This window comes from Branchiostoma belcheri, unplaced genomic scaffold, assembly GCF_001625305.1.
Source record: "Branchiostoma belcheri isolate BF01 breed outbred unplaced genomic scaffold, Haploidv18h27 scaffold262, whole genome shotgun sequence".
NCBI lineage: Eukaryota > Metazoa > Chordata > Leptocardii > Amphioxiformes > Branchiostomatidae > Branchiostoma > Branchiostoma belcheri.
The window spans coordinates 142,599-165,763 of record NW_017803868.1 but is presented as its reverse complement, the minus strand read 5'-3'; the positions used below and the strand labels follow the sequence as shown (position 1 = coordinate 165,763).

The following is a 23,165-nucleotide window of genomic DNA, read 5'->3' as shown; positions in this document are numbered from 1 at the left end:
AAAAGCCCCGGTCTAGGTAGGGTTAAATTAAAATTTCTTACCCTCGCAAGTTGGTGCACTTTGACTCCAGGACCCTGAAGACTGACAGGTCCGTGTAGAGTAGCCATTCAGACTATATCCTGTGTCACATGAGTAGGAGGCCACATCTCCGTAGTACCCGGTACTGTAGCTTACGTCACCGTTTGTAGGGTTGGATAGTGTGGGGCACTGTACGGCTGAAATCATAAATATGTTAGACGTGAAATAAAGGTAATACACATGGATGGACGAGTGCATAGATTGACTAAGATCATTGGAAGTATGCCCTGTATTCGAAACTTGTTACCTTCGCATGTTGGCGGACTTCCACTCCAAGTCCCATCTCCCTGGCAGATAAGTGTAGAAGAACCGACCAGGTTGTACCCTGCGTTGCACGTGAAGGTGAGCACGTTGTCTCCGCTCACGGCACCGTTTGGAGGTGCGTTCAGTGTCGGGCATTCTTGAACAGTTACTGAACATAGAAATTCACGCAATATTTGAAAAAATGATATATTGAAGACAGTGTTTCAAATACCAACTGTACTATACCATTTTCAAATATACTGTACTATAACCAACTCTTTATGAACTATTACCCAAGGCTACATTTTACAACAATTGAAAATCAGGCCTATACCTTTAGGAACCTATGATTGCAATGGTAGATTATTTCTGTCTTATAGATGTTATAGAATGCTTTTTGAAAATGAAATATTATTGTGACAAAAAAGAAATCCTAAATTTCCAAAAGTTGTAGTAGTCAAGGGGTGTCTGATGAATACAACGATGACACGCCATACCATTAATTTTAAGTGGGACATAATCGTGATGTGTACGATCAAGGTATCTGTCTTTAAGAGGATATTTAGATGGTTGGTACTCAGTGGTGGTTGGTGTACCATATAAATAATTTCCTTGATTAGCTCTTACTAACTTGTTTTTTATTTATTGAATCTTAAAACACCTGGGTGGCCTAGTTCAATTTTGACAAATTGATTTTCAATAGGGCCCAGTACAAAAATACAATAAAATCAGACATACAGATACAAAGACCGATATAAACTAAACCAAATCGTTATCCATAATTCGTGTCGATTAAACAGTCCAGGTCGGCTTTCCGTTTGGAGGTCAGAGGTCAATGTACAAAAGATTAGGTAATTGAGTTCTTCAGAGCAGTTTTGAAAGATTTCAAAGATGTTTGTTCTGTGATGTTTACTGCGAGAGAATTGACATAATTTACACCCCGGTAAGCAAATGTGTGTTGTCCAGCTGTGGTTTTGAATAAAGGTATGTAGAGTTGTGATGTCTGTCTGGTGTTGTAGCTGTGGAAGTTGTAGTTGTGTGAGAAGATAGATGATGAGTATGTACTAACTTGTCATGTTCAGTTCTTTTGATTGCGCTCAATAAAACTGTTTAACAGTATCAGGCTTAAAGTACCGATACTTTTAAGCTTGTGGAGCATCTCACCTTCACATGTTGGTGAATTTCCGCTCCAGGTCCTATCTGACTGACAGGTGAGTGAAGAAGCGCCAACCAAACTGTATCCCGGGTTACACGTGAAGGTGGCCACTCCTCCGTAGGTGTTGGAGCCGCTCACGGCACCGTTTGTAGGGATGCACAGCGCGGGACAGCGTTCAACTTCACACAAAAACAGATGAAATAAAGTTTTATATAATGAATCTTTACTTGCATGCTCATGGCCATAGGGCTAAATACATAAATCAGAGTGCGATTTTACATGTTCATCATACTGAGTAACACGATACAAGGATAAAGGAATATCGTAAATATAGTTCCTATGGAATTGCCTTACCATAGGAAGTATCCTATCCTACCCTGATTTACATAACAATGACTCTTACGAGTTTTTGTCATGTTCAGCTTTTTTTTTCAGTTCCTTCACATGTGATTAATATCGACTTGTGCTCTCAGTTCATTTAGAGACGCTGAAGAGGAGTGACGGATGTCACACGAAACTTTATCTCCGTTATGCAGTAGTACTAGAGTTTGAATTTTCTCAGATAGACAAATAAAATAAATTTTGAATAAAAAATGATAGGTTCCACAATTTAAATGGGTACCACTCATTATATTACGCCCTATACGTAGAAGGACACGGTTAAGAGATATCATGATACTATATAATCACAAACTATCTATATATTTCAAATGTTCCGGTGAATTTTCGTAAGTTCCCCGTACTTATAAATAATGTTATTAAAGATACATTTGCTGTCATCCCTTGTTGCTCAACCACATCATATATGCATAGAACACTTAAAGAAGTCTAGTTACCTTCGGCAATAAGGTTCTGTTTTCGGTAGCGCTCGTCCGTTAACACGCTGTGTGTCAATACGATAGCAAGACAAAGACTCTATGGATTGATGTTTGGTAGGGACGCCCGGCTTCATCAGACTTTTGTTTACATTCGTGGCCCCCTAGCAGGTATTTATGGTACTGGGGCGTGCGATCCGGTTTAAATATCTCGTTTTCTGTACATGCAATTGGAACAATATTTGGATGGTTGATGAAATTCTTGTGCTCGTGAAAAGGAAGATATGATTGGGGTCCCAGCAGCTTGTTCTGGAAGCACAGCGGCATTTGTGCCTGACCTAACAGCATTATATAGTGCTTCAACCTTGTAAGTGTGATGCTTTTTTTGTTTAACAAGCAATGTCTAACAAGTAATGTGGGTCTTGAAACTTTCGTACTGCTTTTATTTGCAGGGACGCCGCGAAAGTGTGTTTTAAATTTTATTGTTCTACTGTACAACTTTCTTTCCGACGTTTGTTTGTTTGTATGTTTGTTTGTTTTTATTAGATCTTCATTAGTGTTCAACTGACCACTATTCTTCCTGGAGTCCACATAAAATTCAAAATTATAACAACAGAAATATACAGAATTCAACACAATATTAACATAAATTGAATAATTTAAAGTAATTAACATAATTAAGTAACATAAGCTTAGTTCGAATCAGAGTGATCACTGACATTAAATAAAGTAACATAATTAAGTAACGTAAGGTAAGTTCGAAATCAAATCAATAATCAGTTAATATAGTCAACTATGAAACAAATTAACAACAAAAATCGTTGAACTTAAAACGCAGTTTCAAGCGAAAAATTTTCCCCCATTTTTTTTCCCTCTTACTGTGAAATGAGTCCCACAGCGGGGTTAAAAACATATACAGTATTGATAAAGATTCTTACCCTCACAAAAGATTCCATTTTGCGTACAGGGTCCTGAGCACAGAACGGCTCCAGCGTCGATGTAGATGACCATGCGATAAGCTATTCCAACATCGGCCCCTGAATATTCCCCACCCCCAGAAAAAAAAACACAGTTAATTATCTACGTACCTGACATATATTATGTTGGAGTACTTTGATATATCACCATCAATATATCTATGTTTTTATCCAATCAATCTAATCTGTCTGTGTCTGTTTGTATATCTGTATGTATGTATGTATGTATGTATGTATGTATGTTTGTAAGTATGTATTTTTTTATTCGCTTCATCGGTCACCACAAAACAAGGCTCATGGGAGCCACTTAAAATGTTTTGGGTTACAGAACAGCCAGAGTGGACAGCCAGAGTTTGTTGACCTTAGACTTGAAGAGTTTAAGGTTATACTCATAGGGGAAGCAATCACGAGGTAGCTTATTCCAAAGTGATGTTGTTCTTGGAAAGAAGCTTTCAGCATGGAACTTCCTCCTAAGAAGTGGTGAATGGAGGAAGGAAGGGTGATTTGCTTCGGTGGAAGTGGCAAACGTGTCTTTGTTGAGAATGTTCGAAGTGGGGGCACTAGCGAATTAAGTTCCACGGAGCATTTGCCGTCGAAGTAGCGATAAAATAACGCAAGGCTTGCAACGTTACGCCTATGTGAGAGTGGTTGTAGGGTGGCGAACGAGTCACTCCCAACAAGATTTTGTGTATCACCGTGTGTGTGTGTGTGTGTGTGTGTGTGCGTGCGTGTATGTGTGTGTGTGTATCTACATATCTACCTTTATCTATTCCAACTATCATTCTAATAATATCAATCTATCTATCTACTATGTTACTACGTCCATTCATAATCAAAATCTGAGAGAAATAGTTAACCAAAAAACCTACCACTGTCATAATTGACGTATGTAGCCCGACGAGAAAACTTAATCAAAGGGAGCTGATTGTTGGGGACGTGTAGCCAGGTGCAGGGGTCAGCCTGGCCTTCCTCTGCCACCACAAGCCAACCATTGTCATTAGGACAGCCATTCCAGTTGCGATTGATGTAAAACCCCCTGTCATGTTGAAAACCGTGCAACGTCTCATGTTTAGTATCAACGTTATGCAACGCACTCTAAAGCCTCATTCACAACCCGCCGTACGTGCTTCTGCGTGCTGTCTACAGGACAAACGTAGGGTATCTGTAAGTGGTGAGTACCACCTCCGTACGGAATCCTACGGATTTGGGGGCACGCAGACACACGGTAGAACTTTAAGTGCATGTACTTTTTCTGCGTGCGGTCTTCGGATTCACCACCCGTAAGTGCGAGTTCGGGCTACGCGCGTGCCCCGTACGTAAGGAGCACGTGTGAGTACGGCCTCCTTGCGGTACTCGGTAAAGTTGCACAGAGATCGTACGTTGTAAACTCGTACATCTCACCATGCACGTGCGCATCGAACGCTGCACGCGACATACACGCAACCCCTCACGACCACACATGACGTGCAGACCACACTCCTACACCTTGCGCAACCGTGCGAGTGACGTGCGTCGACGCCACTCCTTCCCACGTTTTCAAAAAAAAAAAACGAAGCAGACGTGGCCTCCCTATGAAACGTACGTACAAAAAGCACGCACGGCGGGTTGTGACCAAGGCTTACACGAGAACATTTAATAGGCGTATGTCTTGTTGAGATAAAGGATGTCCCTTTTGTAGATTTCTTACGGTGGAAGGATTGACGTAACAGGTGACTATCGCCTTTTCAAGTAGTCAACCCTTAGATCAGACTTTAAAGTTTGAACTACTCTTACCTCACTGGGAAGGGCCCCTATTCCTCTCGAAACGGGTTTTTGGTTCTTAAACACATCTGTGTTGTGGCTAGGGCCGTTTAATTTTACGTTCCATCCTTCCCTAATCTATAAACGTATTTTCACCGGTGTCGAGTAAGGAAATAAGTGTTAAGTTCCTTTCCCGGAGCAGAACATTGAGGCCTGCCAGGGACTCGGACCTAGATCCTTCAGATTCAAAACCCCTGATTACGAGACCACACATCGTCGCCTTAGCAGCATAGGAGGTTGTTCAAGATAAAGGGCTTTTCTACTTGAAGAGTACCGTATCATTCTATATCACTAGAAGAAGGGTTCACCTCCTGGGATTCACTGCTCCTTCAAGAGAGAAGAAGTTTTGAGGCTCAGTACTGATGTCTGTCCATGGGGACGAACGCAGACGATCCTTGGAGAACCAGTTGAACTTATCCGTGTTCTGTCCATCGAAAATCAACTCTATATTCCCTTCAGTGGACGCCAGAAAGATCTTAACCTATCAAAATGAAAGATGGAGATTCAGGTCTGTGATGTGTTGGTAGCCTAACCAGGAATCACTGGAAGAGCTATTGTCGCAATGTCCAAATTAATGTCCTACACATAATTGTCACATGCACTACCGTATTTTCTAAGAAGTGCGACACAACTGAATATGCCATGCCTGTATGGTAATATAGGATTATAAATAGTATCAACTTCAACCAAATTTCGTTGACAACTATTGTATGGCGGTCATAATTTGAATAAAGTCTATTTTTAGTGTGAATAAAATTCCCTGGCATGCTACCTTTTCGACTTTAACGCATACTCTATGGCCCGTAACGCTCATTTTAGTGACTTTGAAATATAAATCTGAAGATATTCATTGGTATAAATACCTGAATGTTGATAAACGAAATGTCCTTACAATTAATTCAAAGCTTCTTGCGATATGCTTGCCAATGTAGGTCAGAAACGAAAACAATTACACAGACACCCAAGCAATGTGGAGACGCAGTTAACCTGGTTGATGTTAAGGGATGTCCACATCTCCACAACTGGACACTTATTGTGGAGAACCTCTTCACCAGCCCCAGCGCTCCAAGCATCGTAAACTGTCTGCCCTGTTCCGCTTATAGTGGAAAATACTTCCAACCAGGGCACATCTGAAACACAGACGTACAGACTGTACACAATACATACCTTTGCTCAAAGGTACTTAATAATATACAAAATAAACTTATTTGCACAATCAATAAGGAAATTATATAATTGTGGTATACGGCGGATACCATATACATGCAAGATTTGGAAGTAAGTAAAGTTGAACCTAGTTGACAAAGAAGGACATAATTGATGAGGAAATGCTAGCAAAACTTTCCTTGTTATTTGAGTGGAGAATGCACTCACCCCTTTTATGCAAATTATGACATTTTTTGCATAATCTATGAGAAAAATTTATTACTGGTTATTCATTAATGTTAACATCATTTAAAGTCTTGGCCTTTTTTCCGGATAAATTCAATCGATGTCAAGAAGAGGTATAACTGTAATTTTTTTTCCTTATCCTCGTCAGGCCCCTTTGATGAAAAGAATTTCATACAGTTGCTGTTACAATGTATGTAGTGATTTAGTAAAAGATTGGTGGATGAAATACTGTTCTGTGCGTCTTCATGAAGGTTTCAACACGTACATACCAAAAACCTGGCAGCAAAAGCGGACTTCATAGTCCAGGCACAGGTTATCAGTCTGGTCCGCGTTAAGACACTTAAAGCCTGTCAGGGTATTGTAGGCAACAAACACTTCTCCCGTCAGGCTGGCCTCCTGTTGGGTGCTTCTAACCCGGGCCTGGATACTTGTCGGTGCCCAGCAGACCTGACCGGGATACTCCTGGTGAAGGGGGCACAGTAGTTCCGAGTCTGCAGTCCCACTTGGATCATCCCGATCAAACCACACCGTCCAACTTTCACAACAGGGGTCTGTGACAGAAGAGACAATTTATGAATTTTCCATCCTAAATACGTTTTAAGAAAAAAAAGCAATATTCAAGAATGGAATCTTCCGCCGGCACCCGCTTATAAAATGAACCAGAACACAAAACCTTTTACACAAAAACTGAATTTTTCAAATCTCTCCAGTCCAAATTTGAATTCTACACATATAAAACGTTCTTAAGAATAGACTCTTCCATCGGCTCCATGTTACCAGTCCGAAATCATTTCCACATCAAATATGGTATTTGTGTATTGGCACCCCTGTCCGAATCAATGTTGATTTTGAAAATTACTTTGACCGCGAAAACAGCAACGGTAAAATAAAGACACGTGCATCAACATGGGCATGCCCGCAGACCACGTATAAAATTACATGCCGATTAAACAAAGACAACCGAGCATTGCAACCACGAAAAAAGAACTGCCCACAATACTCCGTCCGGAGGTTAGGACCTCCTTTACGGACTAAAAACGTGCATCATCACGAACATAATGACACACCACATGCCCAATTACAAAGAAATACAATGGACACGACCATATCTGCGAACACATTTAAAATAAGCCCCCATACATAGACAACGGAGACCGCACCCCCCTTCTATTCAAAACAACGGTTTTTTTTTGCGGCGACTCTTAGATATAGGGGTGCCTCTGAAATATTACATCGACCACGAAAACAGCTACGATAAAAATATGTAAAAATACGTGCATCATAACGTACATACCCGCAGACGACGTATAAATTACATGCCGATTAAAAAAGAGAACCCTGTGTTTTAGGTGCGTACACGAAAAACCCACTGACCACAATACTCCTGCAGGAGGGATACCTCCTTCACGGAGTAAAAAAAGGAATACTGATTTCTAAAACAATGCCATACTACACACACACGCGCGCGCGCGCGCGCGTACAGACACACACACACACACAGTCACACATACGTACACACGGACAACAACAACAACAACAGCACATGCGCACGCAGACAACAAGCACACACACACATTCACAAATTGTAAAATACAGACCCGTGGTACGGTAGTCGACACAATCCGCGCAGTCACAGTGAGCTGCAGTGATCCCACACCACTTGCCCGGAGAGCAGCATGGGTAGATACCGCAAGGGTCGCACTCAGCGGTACTTCCGTCTGCTGTAGTGTAACCGTCTCCACAGCGGTAATCGGCTCGCCATCTCTGAATAACTATTTTAGTAAAAAGACAAGCAACAGTGAAAAAATAGTTTTTTTTACAACCTCCTACCTTCGCCAAATCATCGTAAACTTTTTGGGCGATGTATTATAAATATTTAGCATTTTGATAATGTAGTGATTGTCCTTATTTTGCTTGAATAATATCACTTCATGATCTTCTCCACTAAAATATCAGGAGGACCCAGCGAAGTATCCCGTCCATGGCACGGCCTGCAGCCCCATTGCCGCCAGTGCTTGTTTGATACTCTGACTATGCGAAAATGTTTAAGTGGGAGCATGTGCAGCATAGGCTAGAGAACACAGCTGATTCTAAACATACACATTTCTGGTAACCAAAAATAAGAAACTTTATTAAAAGCATAGGCTTCGTTCGTTTTGTGTTTATTATGACACTAGGTATTTGCCCACTAAACATGTATCTCCATTACCTCCCTTGTTGGGCAGCGAAACCGTCCCTCCCGGGCAAAACTCCCTCGGCGGTGAAATTGTCCCTCTGAGGCATGACTCGCGTCGCTCCGCCCCCCCCCCAAAATAACGCCGTGCCCTACAAGTCAGCGAAGGAGGCTATGCCTCCATACCAAAGGTTGGTTGAATCTATTTAACGAAATGGCAGTAGAAGAAGGAAAGGAACTAGAAAATCGATATATTTTATTCATACTGATATAATTGTCATCTCGGAACAGTTGGGTCGTGTGGCGTAACGGTATTCAACTCCGAACCAAGTCCTTGGTTTGAATACTGCTCGATGTAACCTATCTTGAGCCCTTGGAAAAGAAACTTTACACGAGGGCGCTTTCCTCACTTCACTTAGGTGAAAATATTACCTACAGTTAGAGACGTCCCTCGGATAAGACGTTAAATGGAGGTCCCGTGTTTGGAGTAAGCCACACTAAGGCCATGTTGATTTGATTATATAGATGACATCCCCAAAACTGATGCGAGCGTGCGAATAAAAAAAAAGTTTTGCAAAAAAAAAAGTTGTTTTCATTATGAAATCTACGTGGTCTTGAGGATTGAACAAATGGGACAGAATATGGTTTGGCGAATAATCTAATCTTCAAGTTCATTTCCTTACAATTTTGTCTTTTTCGTTTGATTTTGGCATTCTACGACATTGGTATAGTTTTTACTTATTTTTTTGTAACTTACGGTATATTTTTGTTCTGTTTTGTACGATTTACAGTATGGTTGAAATTTTTTTTTTTGGAAACGGCCGAAAATTCATGCGCGCGCGGATGTCATCCATATAATCAAATCAACATGGCCTAATTCAAAAGAGTAGGGGACCTTCCCGGTGTGAGTAGATCGCACTAACACTACAGTCCTAAGGCCGCAACCGGGTGAGCGCCGAATGGTAGCCCCTCCAGAGCACTGCGGTTAAACCACATTAATTTTTAAGCTCCTCACAATTCAGCTTTTGGCTGCGAAGAGAGAGCAGCCCACCCAATAACAATAGTAGCTTTTCCTTGAGGCCTTAAACAGACTTGGGAGAGCAATCGACATACTTCAGCAGACTTTGGGATCTTGTAAAAAGACGTTAAAACTAAATGGCTCTGCAGTGGCAAAACTAGGGGCAAAAACCTCATTGAACAGTTTTAAATTCATCGTTAACAATATGGTGTCTTTGAATATGTAGCAGAATTGTTTGCAAACAAAACCTGTTGACAAGGTAATCCTCTATTACACTCAATAATACGTGATTCCTGGATTTATTATCTGTTCGCACTAAATTATTCATGTACGGGCTACATGTGCAGCCTCTTTTCAAACCTATTACCTTTTGAAGGCTGTTGTTGCTAGGTAACTACGGCAACATCCATAGCCTTACACGACCCCAAATTAATAACATTCTTATGCACAGCACATGTGTACGGAAATAATACTTAGCTTTTTTCACTTTCTCACAAATGTTAGTAATACATGGTTTAGGTGCCGTCATTGTGTCCTTCTGTGGTCAGCATAACTCGTAAAGTTGTGGATGGCTCCATGTTTGGTACGTATTACTAAGTACGTTTTGGCAAAACAAAGGATTTTTTTTCCTTATGAACCTTCTAGCTTATGGTACTGCGCCCATTTTTTTTCAGTAGCCCTGAGCCACACAGCAGTGCAATCACTATGATTAGTACATGTTTGATGGGGGAACTATGTCATATATACCCGGAGATTAAAAACAAAATGAATCAAACCCCCTGTCCTCAAACAGGGCAAGATGTATGAAACAGACCTAGACTCACACAGGGAGATATCCCTGTTAAACACAATGGTTAAAACCGGGCAGAAGGTGCTGCACAACAAACCGTGGATGTTGGCAAGAGGCATTCCATATGAGCCACAGACTGGTGGTCAGGTATAGGATGGTGCAATGTAACTACAGCCTTTCTACAAAATGTGCTCAGTCAACACATAGAAAGGAACATTTCAATAACAAGTTATTTTGATCATCTTAATCAAAAGTAGTGAGTTGCATTTGAAAGGCAAATGTGGACCGTTAAATTGTTTAGGTCCCTTTCCCCTGTAAAATAATGAGTTGAACAGGAGTTCCGATCAAAAGAAGAACGATCCTATTGTTGTCCTACCTGCTGCTTGAGTCATCGGTTGAAGCAAAGTCAACACAAAGACGACTCGTTCGATAAGGCTACTTTGCATTTTCGTCCTCATCTTGATGATTTTCGCTGAGGGTTCGAAGAGTAGTCAAGAAAACCCGCGATCAGTCCGGAGACGCTCGTCCTCAATGACTGAGGTCGTTGCTACAGGTGCTCCACAACATAAGAAAACAACACCTATCCTTTTCATGGTAAATTTGAGAAATATAATGAAGATGTACATCGTAGAATCGTAAAAATTAATCGAGTGTATGGAACCAATGACTACAAAGAGCCTTTTACAGAGCTTTTGTGTAGAGATGTAGTAAACTGGGCGGATGGATGGGCAGTAGAAAAGGTTCATAAAATGAAGGCCGAATACCTTCAATATACATTTTTGCCTCAGCGGGCTAAGGGTAGATATACACAACAAATCTTTATTTCCAATCATTGAGCTATAAACGTACATAAAGAAGAACGTTCTTACAAACGCACATAAGTTATTTCTGGTATGAAAACCATTTACTAGAATATATGTGTAGTTTTAGCTTCTTCTCGCTTCGTTGTTCCGCTGAAAATGTGATGAAATAGGTTTTAGTTAAATCCGATTTACATCTAATTTTATAGCTTCTTGAAATACGCCGAAAAATGAATCGTGGATGTTTTCGTAACACCGAACCAAATTGTGAATATGGCATGTAGGTATCAGAATGGGACAGCTGAGGACACGTTTAAATTAGTCACTGGGCATCATCAATGTTTTCCTTCATGCAGGAAGGTTGTGTTTTTCACTGTGTATGTTACTGTACTATGTTTGTGTTTCCCTTGTTTTTCAACATGGTAGGCACGGTTATTCCATTTTCAATCTTCAGTTCCCTGCCGCATGTTTATGTATGTTTGTATGACCCAGTGGGGCATTGCATAGACAGAATTCAAGTCTGCCCCAACGGTAGGTTGTTGTGTAGATTTAAGTTAAAGATGCCCAAATGCCGTTTTAGTGCTCTATTCTCTTATCTACATAGTAGTAAGTTGAAACAATACTATCCCAATATCGACATTCATAGGGCAAAAATGCGATATTGTGTGTTGGGGGGGGGGGGGGTCAATAATCTTCCGACCGTACACGAGTCGATCCCCTGATTCACCTCTATGGCGAACGTGGAGTCGCAGCACCTCGTGCCGTGAGGGATTAAAAACTTACAGGACTGAGAATTTCTTGACTTGATCCCGAGGATTGTCAAGCAAGCACCGATAAGTCATTCCTGCAATACCCGATATAACCGTCTTCTTCTGAACATCTTTTGCACTGGTAAGCACACGTGACGTCATAATCTTAGACAGATGCCCGCGAGGTCGAAGGTGGTACCCGGCGATGAGGTTACGGCTTGGTCCGGTGAGGTTACGACCTCGTCCCAGTATCTCCATACAAAATTTCAGATAAGTCGAATTTAATACCAGGGCTCCAGATTTCAAAATGTAACTTTGCCTGAAAATGGCCAAAAAACAACAACAAATAAAACAATTTAAAAACCTGTATCTATAATATAATAAAAAAAAAGATATGAGGGTATTTGGCCACTCTGCCATAACACCAAATTTCATATCATTTAGCCCATTGAAGATATTGAATCCATTTAACGAAATGGCAGGAGAAGAAGAAGACACAAGGGAAAGCAATATGTTTTACCACATAATGTGGTAGAAGCCATAGTAAGTAATCGAGGGGGCAAGGGTATAACACAGTGCCTTTTAACATCTGACGTATATGAGACACTTATTTCCTAACCTATACACTATGTGTTGGTGAAGCAATAGTCAACTGAATTGTGAAATATGTTTGCCTGATTTGATGTGTATGCAGTGTCAGTAACTGCCATGTTTTATGCCAGGCATATGGAACATAGGCTAGAGAACACGGCAGATTTGAAACATGCACATTTCTGGTAACCAAAAATAAGAAAGTTTATTATAAGCACAGGTTCCGTTCCGTTTTTTGGGTATTTGCCCTCTATACCTTTGTATCAGATGCCAGGTCATTTGGCCTAAAAATGACGGAGTTGAATCCATTCAACCAAATCTCAGGAGAGTAAGGTGAAGGACAAGAAATATAAAGAGAATCGATGATTTTATTCATACCTAAATATAAAAGCCGATATAATTGCCATCTCAAAAGTGGCACAAGATCCTACACAGCCACCGAGGCCTTGGGATAGCAGTAAAATACTTCAGCACACAGTGGAACCATGGAAAAGACGTTAGAAAGAAGTGGCGAATCTAGAGGCAAAGGCCTGATTGTAAACTAGTACATTTTTGAATTTCACAGTTTAAAATATGAATGAAGACTTTTATTATACACATACCCACTGGGTTTTAGATACTGTTCTTCAGTATAGGTGGATTTGAACAGTCTTTGTATATGTGGCAGAATTATTTGCAAACAAAACCTGTTGACAGGGTGATCTTCTAATACGGCACACAATAATACGGCATGCCTCCTGGTTTTATTAGCTGTTCGTACTAAATTATTCATATTGAGTGTGCAGCCTCTTTTAAAAAATATTACCGTTTCAAAGCTGTTTGTTGATAGGTAACTACGGCAACACTCATAGCCTCACACGACCCCAAGTTAATAACATGCTTATGCACTGCACACGTGTACGGAATCGATACTTGGCTATTTTCCACTTTCCTAAAGAATTTTAATGATACATGGTTAAGGTGCCGTGTTTTTGTACTTATGTGGTCAACATAACTCGAGAAGTTGAGGATGAATCCATGTTTGGTATGTAAGTAAGTTTCGGCAAAACAAAGGAATTTTTTTCCCTTATGAACCTCCTGGCTGCTTATACTGCGTCCGTCTTCGTTTCAGTAGCCCTGAGCCACACAGCAGTGCAATAACTATGGTTAGATAATGTATAATGGGGGAACTATGTCATATATACCCGAAGAAAACGAATGAAAACCCCTGACAGGCTCAAACAAGGCAAGTATGTACGAAACAGACCTAGACTGAGACGGACGGGAAGATATCTCTATTAAACACAGCGGTTAAAACCAGGGAAAACCGTTCTGCACAACAAACCGTGTCTGATGGCTTGAGGCATCAGACTGGTGGTCAGGTATAGGATGGTGCAATGTAACCACAGGGTATACCATACAAAAAGTGCTCAGTCAACACAAAGAAAGTAATAGTTAAAAAAACAAGTTAGTTTGATCATCTTAAATTTTCAAAATTATTGAGTTGCGTTTGATAAGCAAATGTACGTGGACCGTAAGACTGTTTAGGTCATTTTCCCCTGTAAAAGAATGAGTTGAATAGAAGATCCGATCGAAAGAAGAGCGATCCTATTGTTGTCCTACCTGCTGCTTGAGTCATCGGTTGAAGCAAAGTCAACACGAGGACGACTCGTTCGATCAGGCTACTTTGCATTTTCGTCCTCATCTTGATGATTTTCGCTGAGGGTTCGAAGAGTAGTCAAGAAAACCCGCGACCAGTACGGAGACTCTCGTCCTCAATGACTGAGGTCGTTGCTACAGGTTCTCCACAACATAAGAAAACAACACCTATCCTTTTCATGGTAAATTTGAGAAATATAATGAAGATGTTCATCGTAGAATCGTAAAAATTAGTCGAGTGTATGGAACCAATGACTACAAAGAGCCTTTTACAGAGCTTTTGTGTAGAGATGTAGTAAACTGGGCGGATGGATGGGCAGTAGAAAAGGTTCATAAAATGAAGGCCGAATACCTTCAATATACATTTTTGCCTCAGCGGGCTACGCTACGCTCCCCTTGGAATCATGCGGCCTTGAGTGAGTGAGTGAGTGAGTGAGGGCTAAGGGTAGATATACACAACAAATCTTATTTCCAATCATTGAGCTATAAACGTACATAAACAATGTGTAGTTCTAGCATCTTCTCGCTTCGTTGTTCCGCTGAAAATGTGATGAAATAGGTTTTAGTTAAAGTCGATTTACATCTAATTTTATGTCTTCTTGAAATACGCCGAAAAATAAGTCGTGGATGTTTTCGTAACACCGAACCAAATTGTGAATATGACATGTAGGTATCAGAATGGGACAGCTGAGGACACATTTAAATTAGTCACTGGGCATCATCAATGTTTTCCTTCATGCAGGAAGGTTGTGGTTTTCACTGTGTATGTTACTGTACTATGTTTGTGTTTCCCTTGTTTTTCAACAAGCTAGGTACGGTTATCCCATTTTCAATCTTCAGTTCCCTGCCGCATGTTTATGTGTGTTTGTATGACCCAGTGGGGCAATGCATAGACAGAATTTAAGTCTGCCCCAACGGTAGGTTGTTGTGTAGATTTAAGTTAAAGATGGCCAAATGCCGTTTTAGTTGTCTATTCTCTTATCTACATAGTAAGTTGAAACAACACTATCCCAATATCGACATTAATAGGGCAAAAACGCGATATTGTATGTGGGGGGCGGGGGGTCAATAATCTTCCGACCGTACACGAGTCGATCCGATGATTCACCTCTATGGCGTACGTACGTGGAGTCGCAGCACCTCGTGCCGTGAAGGATTAAAAACTAACAGGACTGAGAATTTCTTGACTGATTTCTTGAATAAGCAATCTCAACCCTATCCTTTGTAACGTCAACAACTCACTGCCATAATGCTTGCTTACTAAATTCTACAAGCGCGCCCCCCCTGAAAACATAAAAGAAACCGGTCCCCACCTAATGGCCGCACAACACAGTATTTATGGACGAACCCCGTAGTCAAAAGTAGTCCGGGCACAAAGTAGTGCTGCACAATACTAGAGAAGGGTGCAGAGATTGTTCTGTGCATGGCATCGAACCTGTGATAAACGTTAGAGGAATACGTCAGTTTTGAGACTGTAAAAGATGAATTATGGTGCGTGTTGAAGTTTCAGTCGGCGTAGATTTGCGCTTGGATACTCGCCCCGCCTAGTACTGTGCGTCTGCTGCAGTTCCATGACCTCCGCAGTGGCGCTAATAAAAGAGGGCATGGGAAGAGACCTAGCCGGCAAATTTAAGCTCATTTTCACATATTTTGTACACAATACCTGAAATTAAACATATCAAAATTCTGAACCTTGCTTGTGCACCCTACTATGATTTTCAGTGAGTCGAAGTGAGTCACTTTGGGGTCCTTAACTATAGAAATCCCCATAGGGCTAATACCGTGTTGTGCCGCCTTATCGCTTCACATATTCCCTCCCCTCATAAAAAAAGTAACTTGATCCCTCCCCAAAACATCACATGACCCGTTCTTGACCTTTTTACCTCACACGTTCGTTAGGTCAACACCGTCTCCGGTAGCCACCCTCTCGGAATTTCTAGGTCTGTAGTAAGGGACTGATCATTTTTTTCATTGCGGCATGCGCTGGACAAAGAAAACTGTGTGGGTTGGGACAGACCCGTATTTCCTATACGAGGTGATTCTTGCTTTGGATGTTTTGTCATGGTTACCAGCAAGGAAACTCAGTAACGTCCACCAACGTGTGTGAGCTCAGCTTAGGTGTGACAAGTGTGAGTAAAGGAACTGTTCCATTCTTCTTGTCTAGAGATAATGACGTTTCACCAGCGTCTGAATAACAGCTCTTCCATAATACATGTATACCTTACTACAAACACTGCCTGTTGCATGTAGTGAAATCTGTGAGAATAAGTTGTTGGTGCTTTTCCTTCCCACAGATTTTCACTACATGTACCTAGGTGAAACATGTTTGTAGTCAGGTGTGAACTCCTGTGCTTTGGGCGATGCAATGTCGTAAGGTAACGCAAGGTCATGTGTACCAGAAAGACGGTGACAGATTATCTTTCCATCTTCAGACAGGTAACACAGGTGCGAATAGTAGTGTGCAACCTGATCTAACTGTCACGCAATCTGGGGATAACAGCGTTATGAATATACATCGTGTGTTTTGTTTTTTTGTGTGCAGATGTCCCTGCAGCATGGCCCCTCTGGATCATATAGTTGGTTTCGTCCAGAACGGCCAAGATGGCTGCGTTTTAGCTAATCTCAGGGTCTTTGTCCACACTTTCGTCAATTTCTGTCAACAAACTTGCCATCGGCCACCAATCGCTTCGGAATTTTGGACAGGAGATTACCACAAAGCCATCGTGTGCAGAAAATTTGTGGGTCTCAACAGAGAAAATTTGTTGAGATGTGTGAAAACAAGCCGGGCTGCTGGGCGACACGTCATTCAGTCCCCGGCCTCCTTTTTTCGAGCCCCCACTCTCTCTCTCTTTGAGATCTTTACGATCTCCACAAATACTACCAACAATTCTGTTTATATAGTTCATTGTCGGCGCTGGCTACTGGGCATTCTGATGTTTTTTTCAGAGCGGCCCACCCACCCCTAATTACGTGAACGTCCAGGTGTCTGAACGCAACAACAAACAAGGTTTACGCAGGTGGGATCATTCTGTCATCTTACATTCCACAAACATGCCTAACACACGAAAAAAAAACGTTAACTTTCTCAATTTAACCAACTTGAACTGTGAATACCTATGTGACATCAAACACTTCAAGCCATACAGTCTACGTGGATAAACACCCCTAGTTGCTTACCGCCACAGTAACCTTATATCACATTTTCTGTGAGTATAAGAAGACTGTGAGTAGCGTCAGTTAGGCTGAAAATGTCAGGATTAGACATAGTGTGCTTTAAGTGGGCGGTGGTGGTAGGACTTGTTGATTCAAAACTTCCTAATGTCTGAATGTACAATAGCTGCTTGAACATCATCCTGTGACAAACCCTGCTATTCAATACGGGCGCAATTGTTTGTAAAACATCTTCAGTGATGCATGCAAAGTTAACCATAACAATCCCAGGGTAACCCTGCACCACCGTGACTCGCCAGACAGCCCAAGTCTGTTGTAGTGCGTAACGAGACATCATTGTGTTGGTCTTCACTTAACAGTGCGCTTTGTGTGCGTTGTAAGACAGGGATACACACTTTGAGAACTTTCAAGGTACAAAACAGGTGCTAGTGATTGTTTATTGGCTAGACATCACCCGTGCAATCGCAGCCTTATAGTGCTGAATTGACGCAGGGCTTACAATGATACAATGATACAAATGGTAATAATACACATACAAATACACATAATACACATGGTACATATGTGCATATCGGCGCCACAAGGTTACCTCGATACGGCTTTCCCCAACCGAAGTTAGGTACCCATTCACACCTGGCTTGAGTGAGGAAAGTCGTGTAAAGTACCTTTCCCAAGGACACAACGTCGGGCGCATGTCCAGACATGTTCCGGATACGACTCGGGATCGAACTCTTCCGGTTCACAGTCGAATGATCTACCACTACGCCACCCGACGCCACAGACACGTATCAGATTATTTCAAAACTATTTCGTACTAGATTGATGGATACTCTTACTAGTGAAAAAAAATAATATAATAACTCTTTATGTTATATGTCACGATTTACAGATTCTTTTACAAGTGACAAATGAGCCCTCTCCGGCCTCAATTTTGTATAACATTTCTATACTGCTAGCGGGTATAGAATCCTACATCTAACCAATAGAACTGATAGTACAATATTAAGTACACAGGAATGAAATTTTCAACGAACACTGTCGCCTTGATTTGGATAATTAGTGACAAACAACTTCTGAACGTAAAGTCGATTTACGGCTACAGACACGTGACCTTATTTCCACGGATACAGACGTTACGGATACGTGATGTCAACAGTTGACCAAACGTGCCAGGGACTTTATCGTCACCTGTCTCCACTAAAGTGATGGCTGGAGTGCCCTGATATATTTGGCCTCCTTTATACCTCTTAAAACGCAGTCCATCTCAGTGTCCAATACTCTGACTTTGTCCAATAAAACAGTATGGTCCGGTGATTCAATATGCATATAAACTGCTTTGATCAATTGCTGACGTCACGTATCCATATAGTTTCGTGTGAATAAAGCAGGGATCAAAATTCATTTTTTTTATTAGATGCACTGGTGCACCTAACCAAAAAAATTAGGTGCACCAAAAAATTTTGGGTGCACCACATATTTCCAGTAGTACATTAATAAGTAAAATATTACTAATATCAAATTAACAACATCACTGCTCCTCGTTAGCTATCTAACCAACCTTACTGCTCCTGCAATTCTTTTTTCCAAAGAGACACAAAAATTACCAAAAGAAGACACTTCAGACTGTACAGTACTTTTAATTGTACCAGAACAGCTGTACTACAATCAACAATCTTATGTTTAAACTTGGTCAAAATTTGATGATAAACTGGTAGAGAAGTTGGTTGAAATTTAAACAAATGACAAACACGATAGCATCAATAATCTTGCTTAATTTCTTAACAACATGTTCCTTTGCTTGTTTTTTAAAGTAAGGGTAAACTTTAGGTAAAATTATGAATTCAAATGACTTGCTAAGGGTAAAATGCAAAATTTCTACACAGCAACATTTAATTTCTGGGAAAGACGTCACAGTATACTTAACAAACTAAGGGTTCCACACGTAAAGAATGCTAAAAATGATCGTAGCAAGAGTGTAAATTGCATCACTATGGAAATAACACAGTAATGATCTTACCGAAAAAAGGTAAATTAGGATTCCGAGATCGAAAAAAGAATATTAAAAAAAATCTTGAAATCACACAAAGCCTCGATCTTTTTGCACTAGACTCCTCGCTTGATTTAGTTCACCGGTGCACCCACAGTCAAAAATTGGGTGCACCGATCCAATTTTGGGTGCACTATTAAAGGTGCACATGCACCCAGTATTTCGATCGATCCCTGAAGTCATGTTTCTCACGCGAGTTGAGGCGACAGTGATCGTTGAAAATTTGATCCCATACTCCTCTTTGTGTCGGAAGAAAGTGAAACATTGTACTGTGATTTTTAACAGTACATATAAACTTCTATGATAACCAATATATCAAATATAATCTGAATATTTTGCCGTTATGCACCATTATAAAGTAACTGTCATATTTTCTTGGGTGCAAATATTTCAGAGACTATTCTGAGGACCGAGCCTGATCCTGACCCTAACCCATTCAGGCATAGAAGTAGAGGTAGACATGGTTCTGGGTACAAGTCTGGATATCCTTCCTGTGTAGAACAAAGAACATGTAAGTGTGTGTATATGTGCGTGTGCGTGCGCGCGTGTGTGCATGTGCGTGTGTATGAGTGTTTGTGTATGTGTATATGTCGTGTGTTTGTGTATATTTGTGTGTGTGTGTTTGTGTGAGTGCAGGTTTGTGTCTCGATGAATTGTTTATACACCATACAGCAACATCCGTCATTGGCTGAAATGCAGTATGATTTACAATTAAAAAGTTATCTTTGAACAATAAATACATATACATAAGATAGACATTACGAGCCTTATAGTGTGCTCGTCTACGTTCTTAGTTTCGGCCCAAACGCTATCTAACGGTTCTACATGCGTTATCTGGGCTTTAGACCTAAGAATCTTGCAATGGTTTACACGGTTTGGCAGCAATTACCCTCTAGAAAGCGGTGGAGCTCAGCAAGGAGTTGCATATAGATGGAAGTGACAATTTCTTCAAGGTCATGCTGTAGCTAAAAAGTTCGGGCCCAGAATTATACAAGCTCTTCTTAGTAGATAATTTATCGCCATAGATTGTGCATTATCTTGCTGTAGCGCTTGCATGTCAGAAAAATGCGGGTTTGGGGCTTCATATTTAAAATCTTTGTGTTATGCAGAACAATTATTTCAACATGGCGGCGCGTCGGGACGTCCAGCCGCAGACAGTCAACGGTCACCTTGAACTTGACCTGAGTAACCAGGGTCTGACGTCCATCCCGGAGGAGGTGTTTGATATCGCTGACCTGGAGATTCTAGATGTCTCCAACAACAAACTCACCAGCATTCCGGGCGCGATCTGCCGTCTGCAGAAACTTTTCCGTTTGGACGCTTACGGCAACAAGCTGACAAGTTTGCCACAGGAGATCGGTTCTTTGCAAAAGTTGAAAGACTTATATGTCCAGAACAACAATTTGAGGGAGTTGCCTGACGGGTTGGAAGCTTTACAAAAACTAGAATGGCTATTTGTTAGGGATAACAAGTTAACGAAACTTCCTACGAAACTGTTTTCCTGTCTCAATCTTGTAACCTTTGATTCCAGTAACAACAAACTTGCTACCTTACCTCCTGGTGTAGAAAAGTTGCAGAAATTGAGAGAACTACGCATACATGGTAATCAGCTGACAGAAGTTCTACCAGGGGTTTGTGCTCTGTCCAACATTGGTCTGTTGGATGCCAGTAACAACAAACTTTTCACTTTACCTCCTGGGGTTGAGAACTTGAACACATTGAGAGAACTGTACATTAATTGTAATCAGCTATCAGAGGTTCCAGCAGGGGTTTGTTCCATGTCCAACCTTGATGTGTTAGCTGTCGGCCAGAACCCCATCCGACGCCTCCCTAGTGACGTTAGGCGACTCACCAGACTGAAGATACTCAGTGTCCGCGGCTGTCAGTTTGAAGAGTTCCCAAGACACGTTCTGCAGCTGGAAACACTGGAGAAACTGTATGCTGGTGGCTGTGAGTTTAAGATTGTCCCAGATGAAATGGGAAACTTCCAACACCTCTGGTTCTTGGCACTAGAACATAACCTCCTCAGAACCCTGCCGAGCACCATGAGTCACCTGCACAACCTACGTGAGGTCAGACTCGGGTACAACAAGTTCGACACATTCCCAGAAGTCCTGTGTGAACTGCCTGCCATGGAGATACTGGACATCAGGAACAACAACATCACCAGTATCCCAACGGCCATCCACCGAGCAGATAAACTGAAGGACTTGCATGTTTCTGATAACCCCCTCACATACCCTCCTCAGGATGTGTGTTTACAGGGGACAGGTGCTATCATGGTCTTCCTGAAGCAGGAGGCCGAGAAAGGTGAGTCATGTTTGAAGGTCAACTGAAAGAATACAAATGGATATGGAAAGATCAGGGTGTACCAGTAGCATCCTGCATCTTTATATTATTCTTACTAAATACTAGTTATGTATTCTGTTGAAATTTGTTATAGATATTATCTAAAATGTGTAGTTAATTTAACCTGCCTTCCTAAGATAGCGGTTTGTATTGCGACTTTCTATCAACTCACACGTACCCCTTTTACGACCAGTCTTACTTTAATGTAGTGTCGCTAATGACACATTGATGCATTTTCTCCACTTGTTTTATTTCTTGATATAGAGTCAGAGTTATTCAAGATCTTCAACCGTCTGTCCGTGAAGGTGAAGCGGGACCAGTGGAAGCCCATCGCCCGGAGCCTGGGGTTCAACAAGGCGGAGATAAAGGCCATCAAGGTCACTTTGCACACATGTAGAGCTAAAAGCAAATGCCTCCCTATGATAATCTTCATGAATACGAAATGTTCAGCTGGTATAATAATTGCCATTCTGCATATCAAAGCAGCTAGTCTTCTACTGATCAAGTTGCTTGTCAGGACATCAGTTTGACTGTAATCATAAAGGAAACAAAAGTGATGGGCCAGGGAGTTGATCAGCCCCCATTAGTCCGTATTAACAACTATGAGCTGGACGTGGTTCCTAAGTTTACTTCTAGGGTCCACCGTGGCAGAAAATATTTCCCTGGAAGGTGAAATCAACTGCAGGACGACCAGTAGCAGCTTCCTTTGCCAGACAGAAGAGAGTCTGGGGGTAACCAGAAGCTCACAATTCACTCATGTTTGTTTCCAGAATTCTCAGCTTTATGGCAGTGAAACGTGGTCTCGCTATAAAAAAAAAAACGCATTTCACATGCGTAACTAACGTAGTATTCTTTATTTCAAGTGGGATAATTATGTCACCAATGTAGCTGTTCTCAGGCATGCTAAGATGCCTTTTAAAATTAAAGAGCCTTCCCGCATCAAGTGACGCATAGGCGGCGCCCATCTCTGTTTTTAAGGTCATATTGAAGGGTGCCTGAGGACTTTTTGGAAATACTAATATAGAAAAAAAACTCTATCTGACATGGTAGACTTTTTGGTCTATTTTTATAATCTATAACATATTTTTTGCCAGGGCCACATTTTGACCGCGAAATTGAACGACAAAGTTCGCAATTTTTACGCGCCATCTACCATCCGGGCTCCCATATATGGAGTGCTCTTCCAAATATGGAGTGCTCTTCCAAATAATGTGCACACCCCCCCAGCCCCACTGAAGCGAAAGCACGATTCCGCTGGGCCACTTGAAGCAAGGAATGTGAACTGTCACAGTGTGTGTGAGCTTCACTTTGCCATTGGGAAAGGAAAAGACAATTTTCCTGATACTTAGAGTCGTTGTAAATACAGTACATCATGTTA

At 41.3% G+C, this 23,165-nt stretch overlaps 2 protein-coding genes across 5 annotated transcripts in view; one reads left to right on the top strand and one right to left on the bottom strand.

Annotated features, from left to right (window-relative positions):
* The window catches only part of LOC109472032, a 40,126-nt gene extending 31,382 nt beyond the window's left edge, over window positions 1–8,744 (bottom strand). The window contains 4 exon segments of the mRNA XM_019771602.1: window positions 326–490; window positions 1,486–1,656; window positions 6,731–6,996; window positions 8,671–8,744. Of these exon segments, the coding sequence (XP_019627161.1) occupies window positions 326–490; window positions 1,486–1,656; window positions 6,731–6,996; window positions 8,671–8,744 (676 nt within the window).
* A 7,493-nt stretch (window positions 8,745–16,237) lies between these two features.
* LOC109472034 (leucine-rich repeat and death domain-containing protein 1-like) overlaps window positions 16,238–23,165 on the top strand; it is a 14,697-nt gene continuing 7,769 nt past the window's right edge. The window contains exons 1-5 of one of the 4 annotated variants that reach the window (XM_019771603.1): window positions 16,238–16,349; window positions 17,167–17,237; window positions 19,833–19,949; window positions 20,548–21,748; window positions 22,052–22,164. In XM_019771603.1, coding sequence (XP_019627162.1) covers window positions 20,563–21,748; window positions 22,052–22,164 — 1,299 coding nt within the window. In that variant the 5' untranslated portion in view covers window positions 16,238–16,349; window positions 17,167–17,237; window positions 19,833–19,949; window positions 20,548–20,562. Of the gene's footprint in view, window positions 16,350–16,812; window positions 17,238–19,832; window positions 19,950–20,547; window positions 21,749–22,051; window positions 22,165–23,165 lie in introns of those variants that run through there. The other 3 variants (XM_019771604.1, XM_019771606.1, XM_019771605.1) reach the window with 3 other exon arrangements.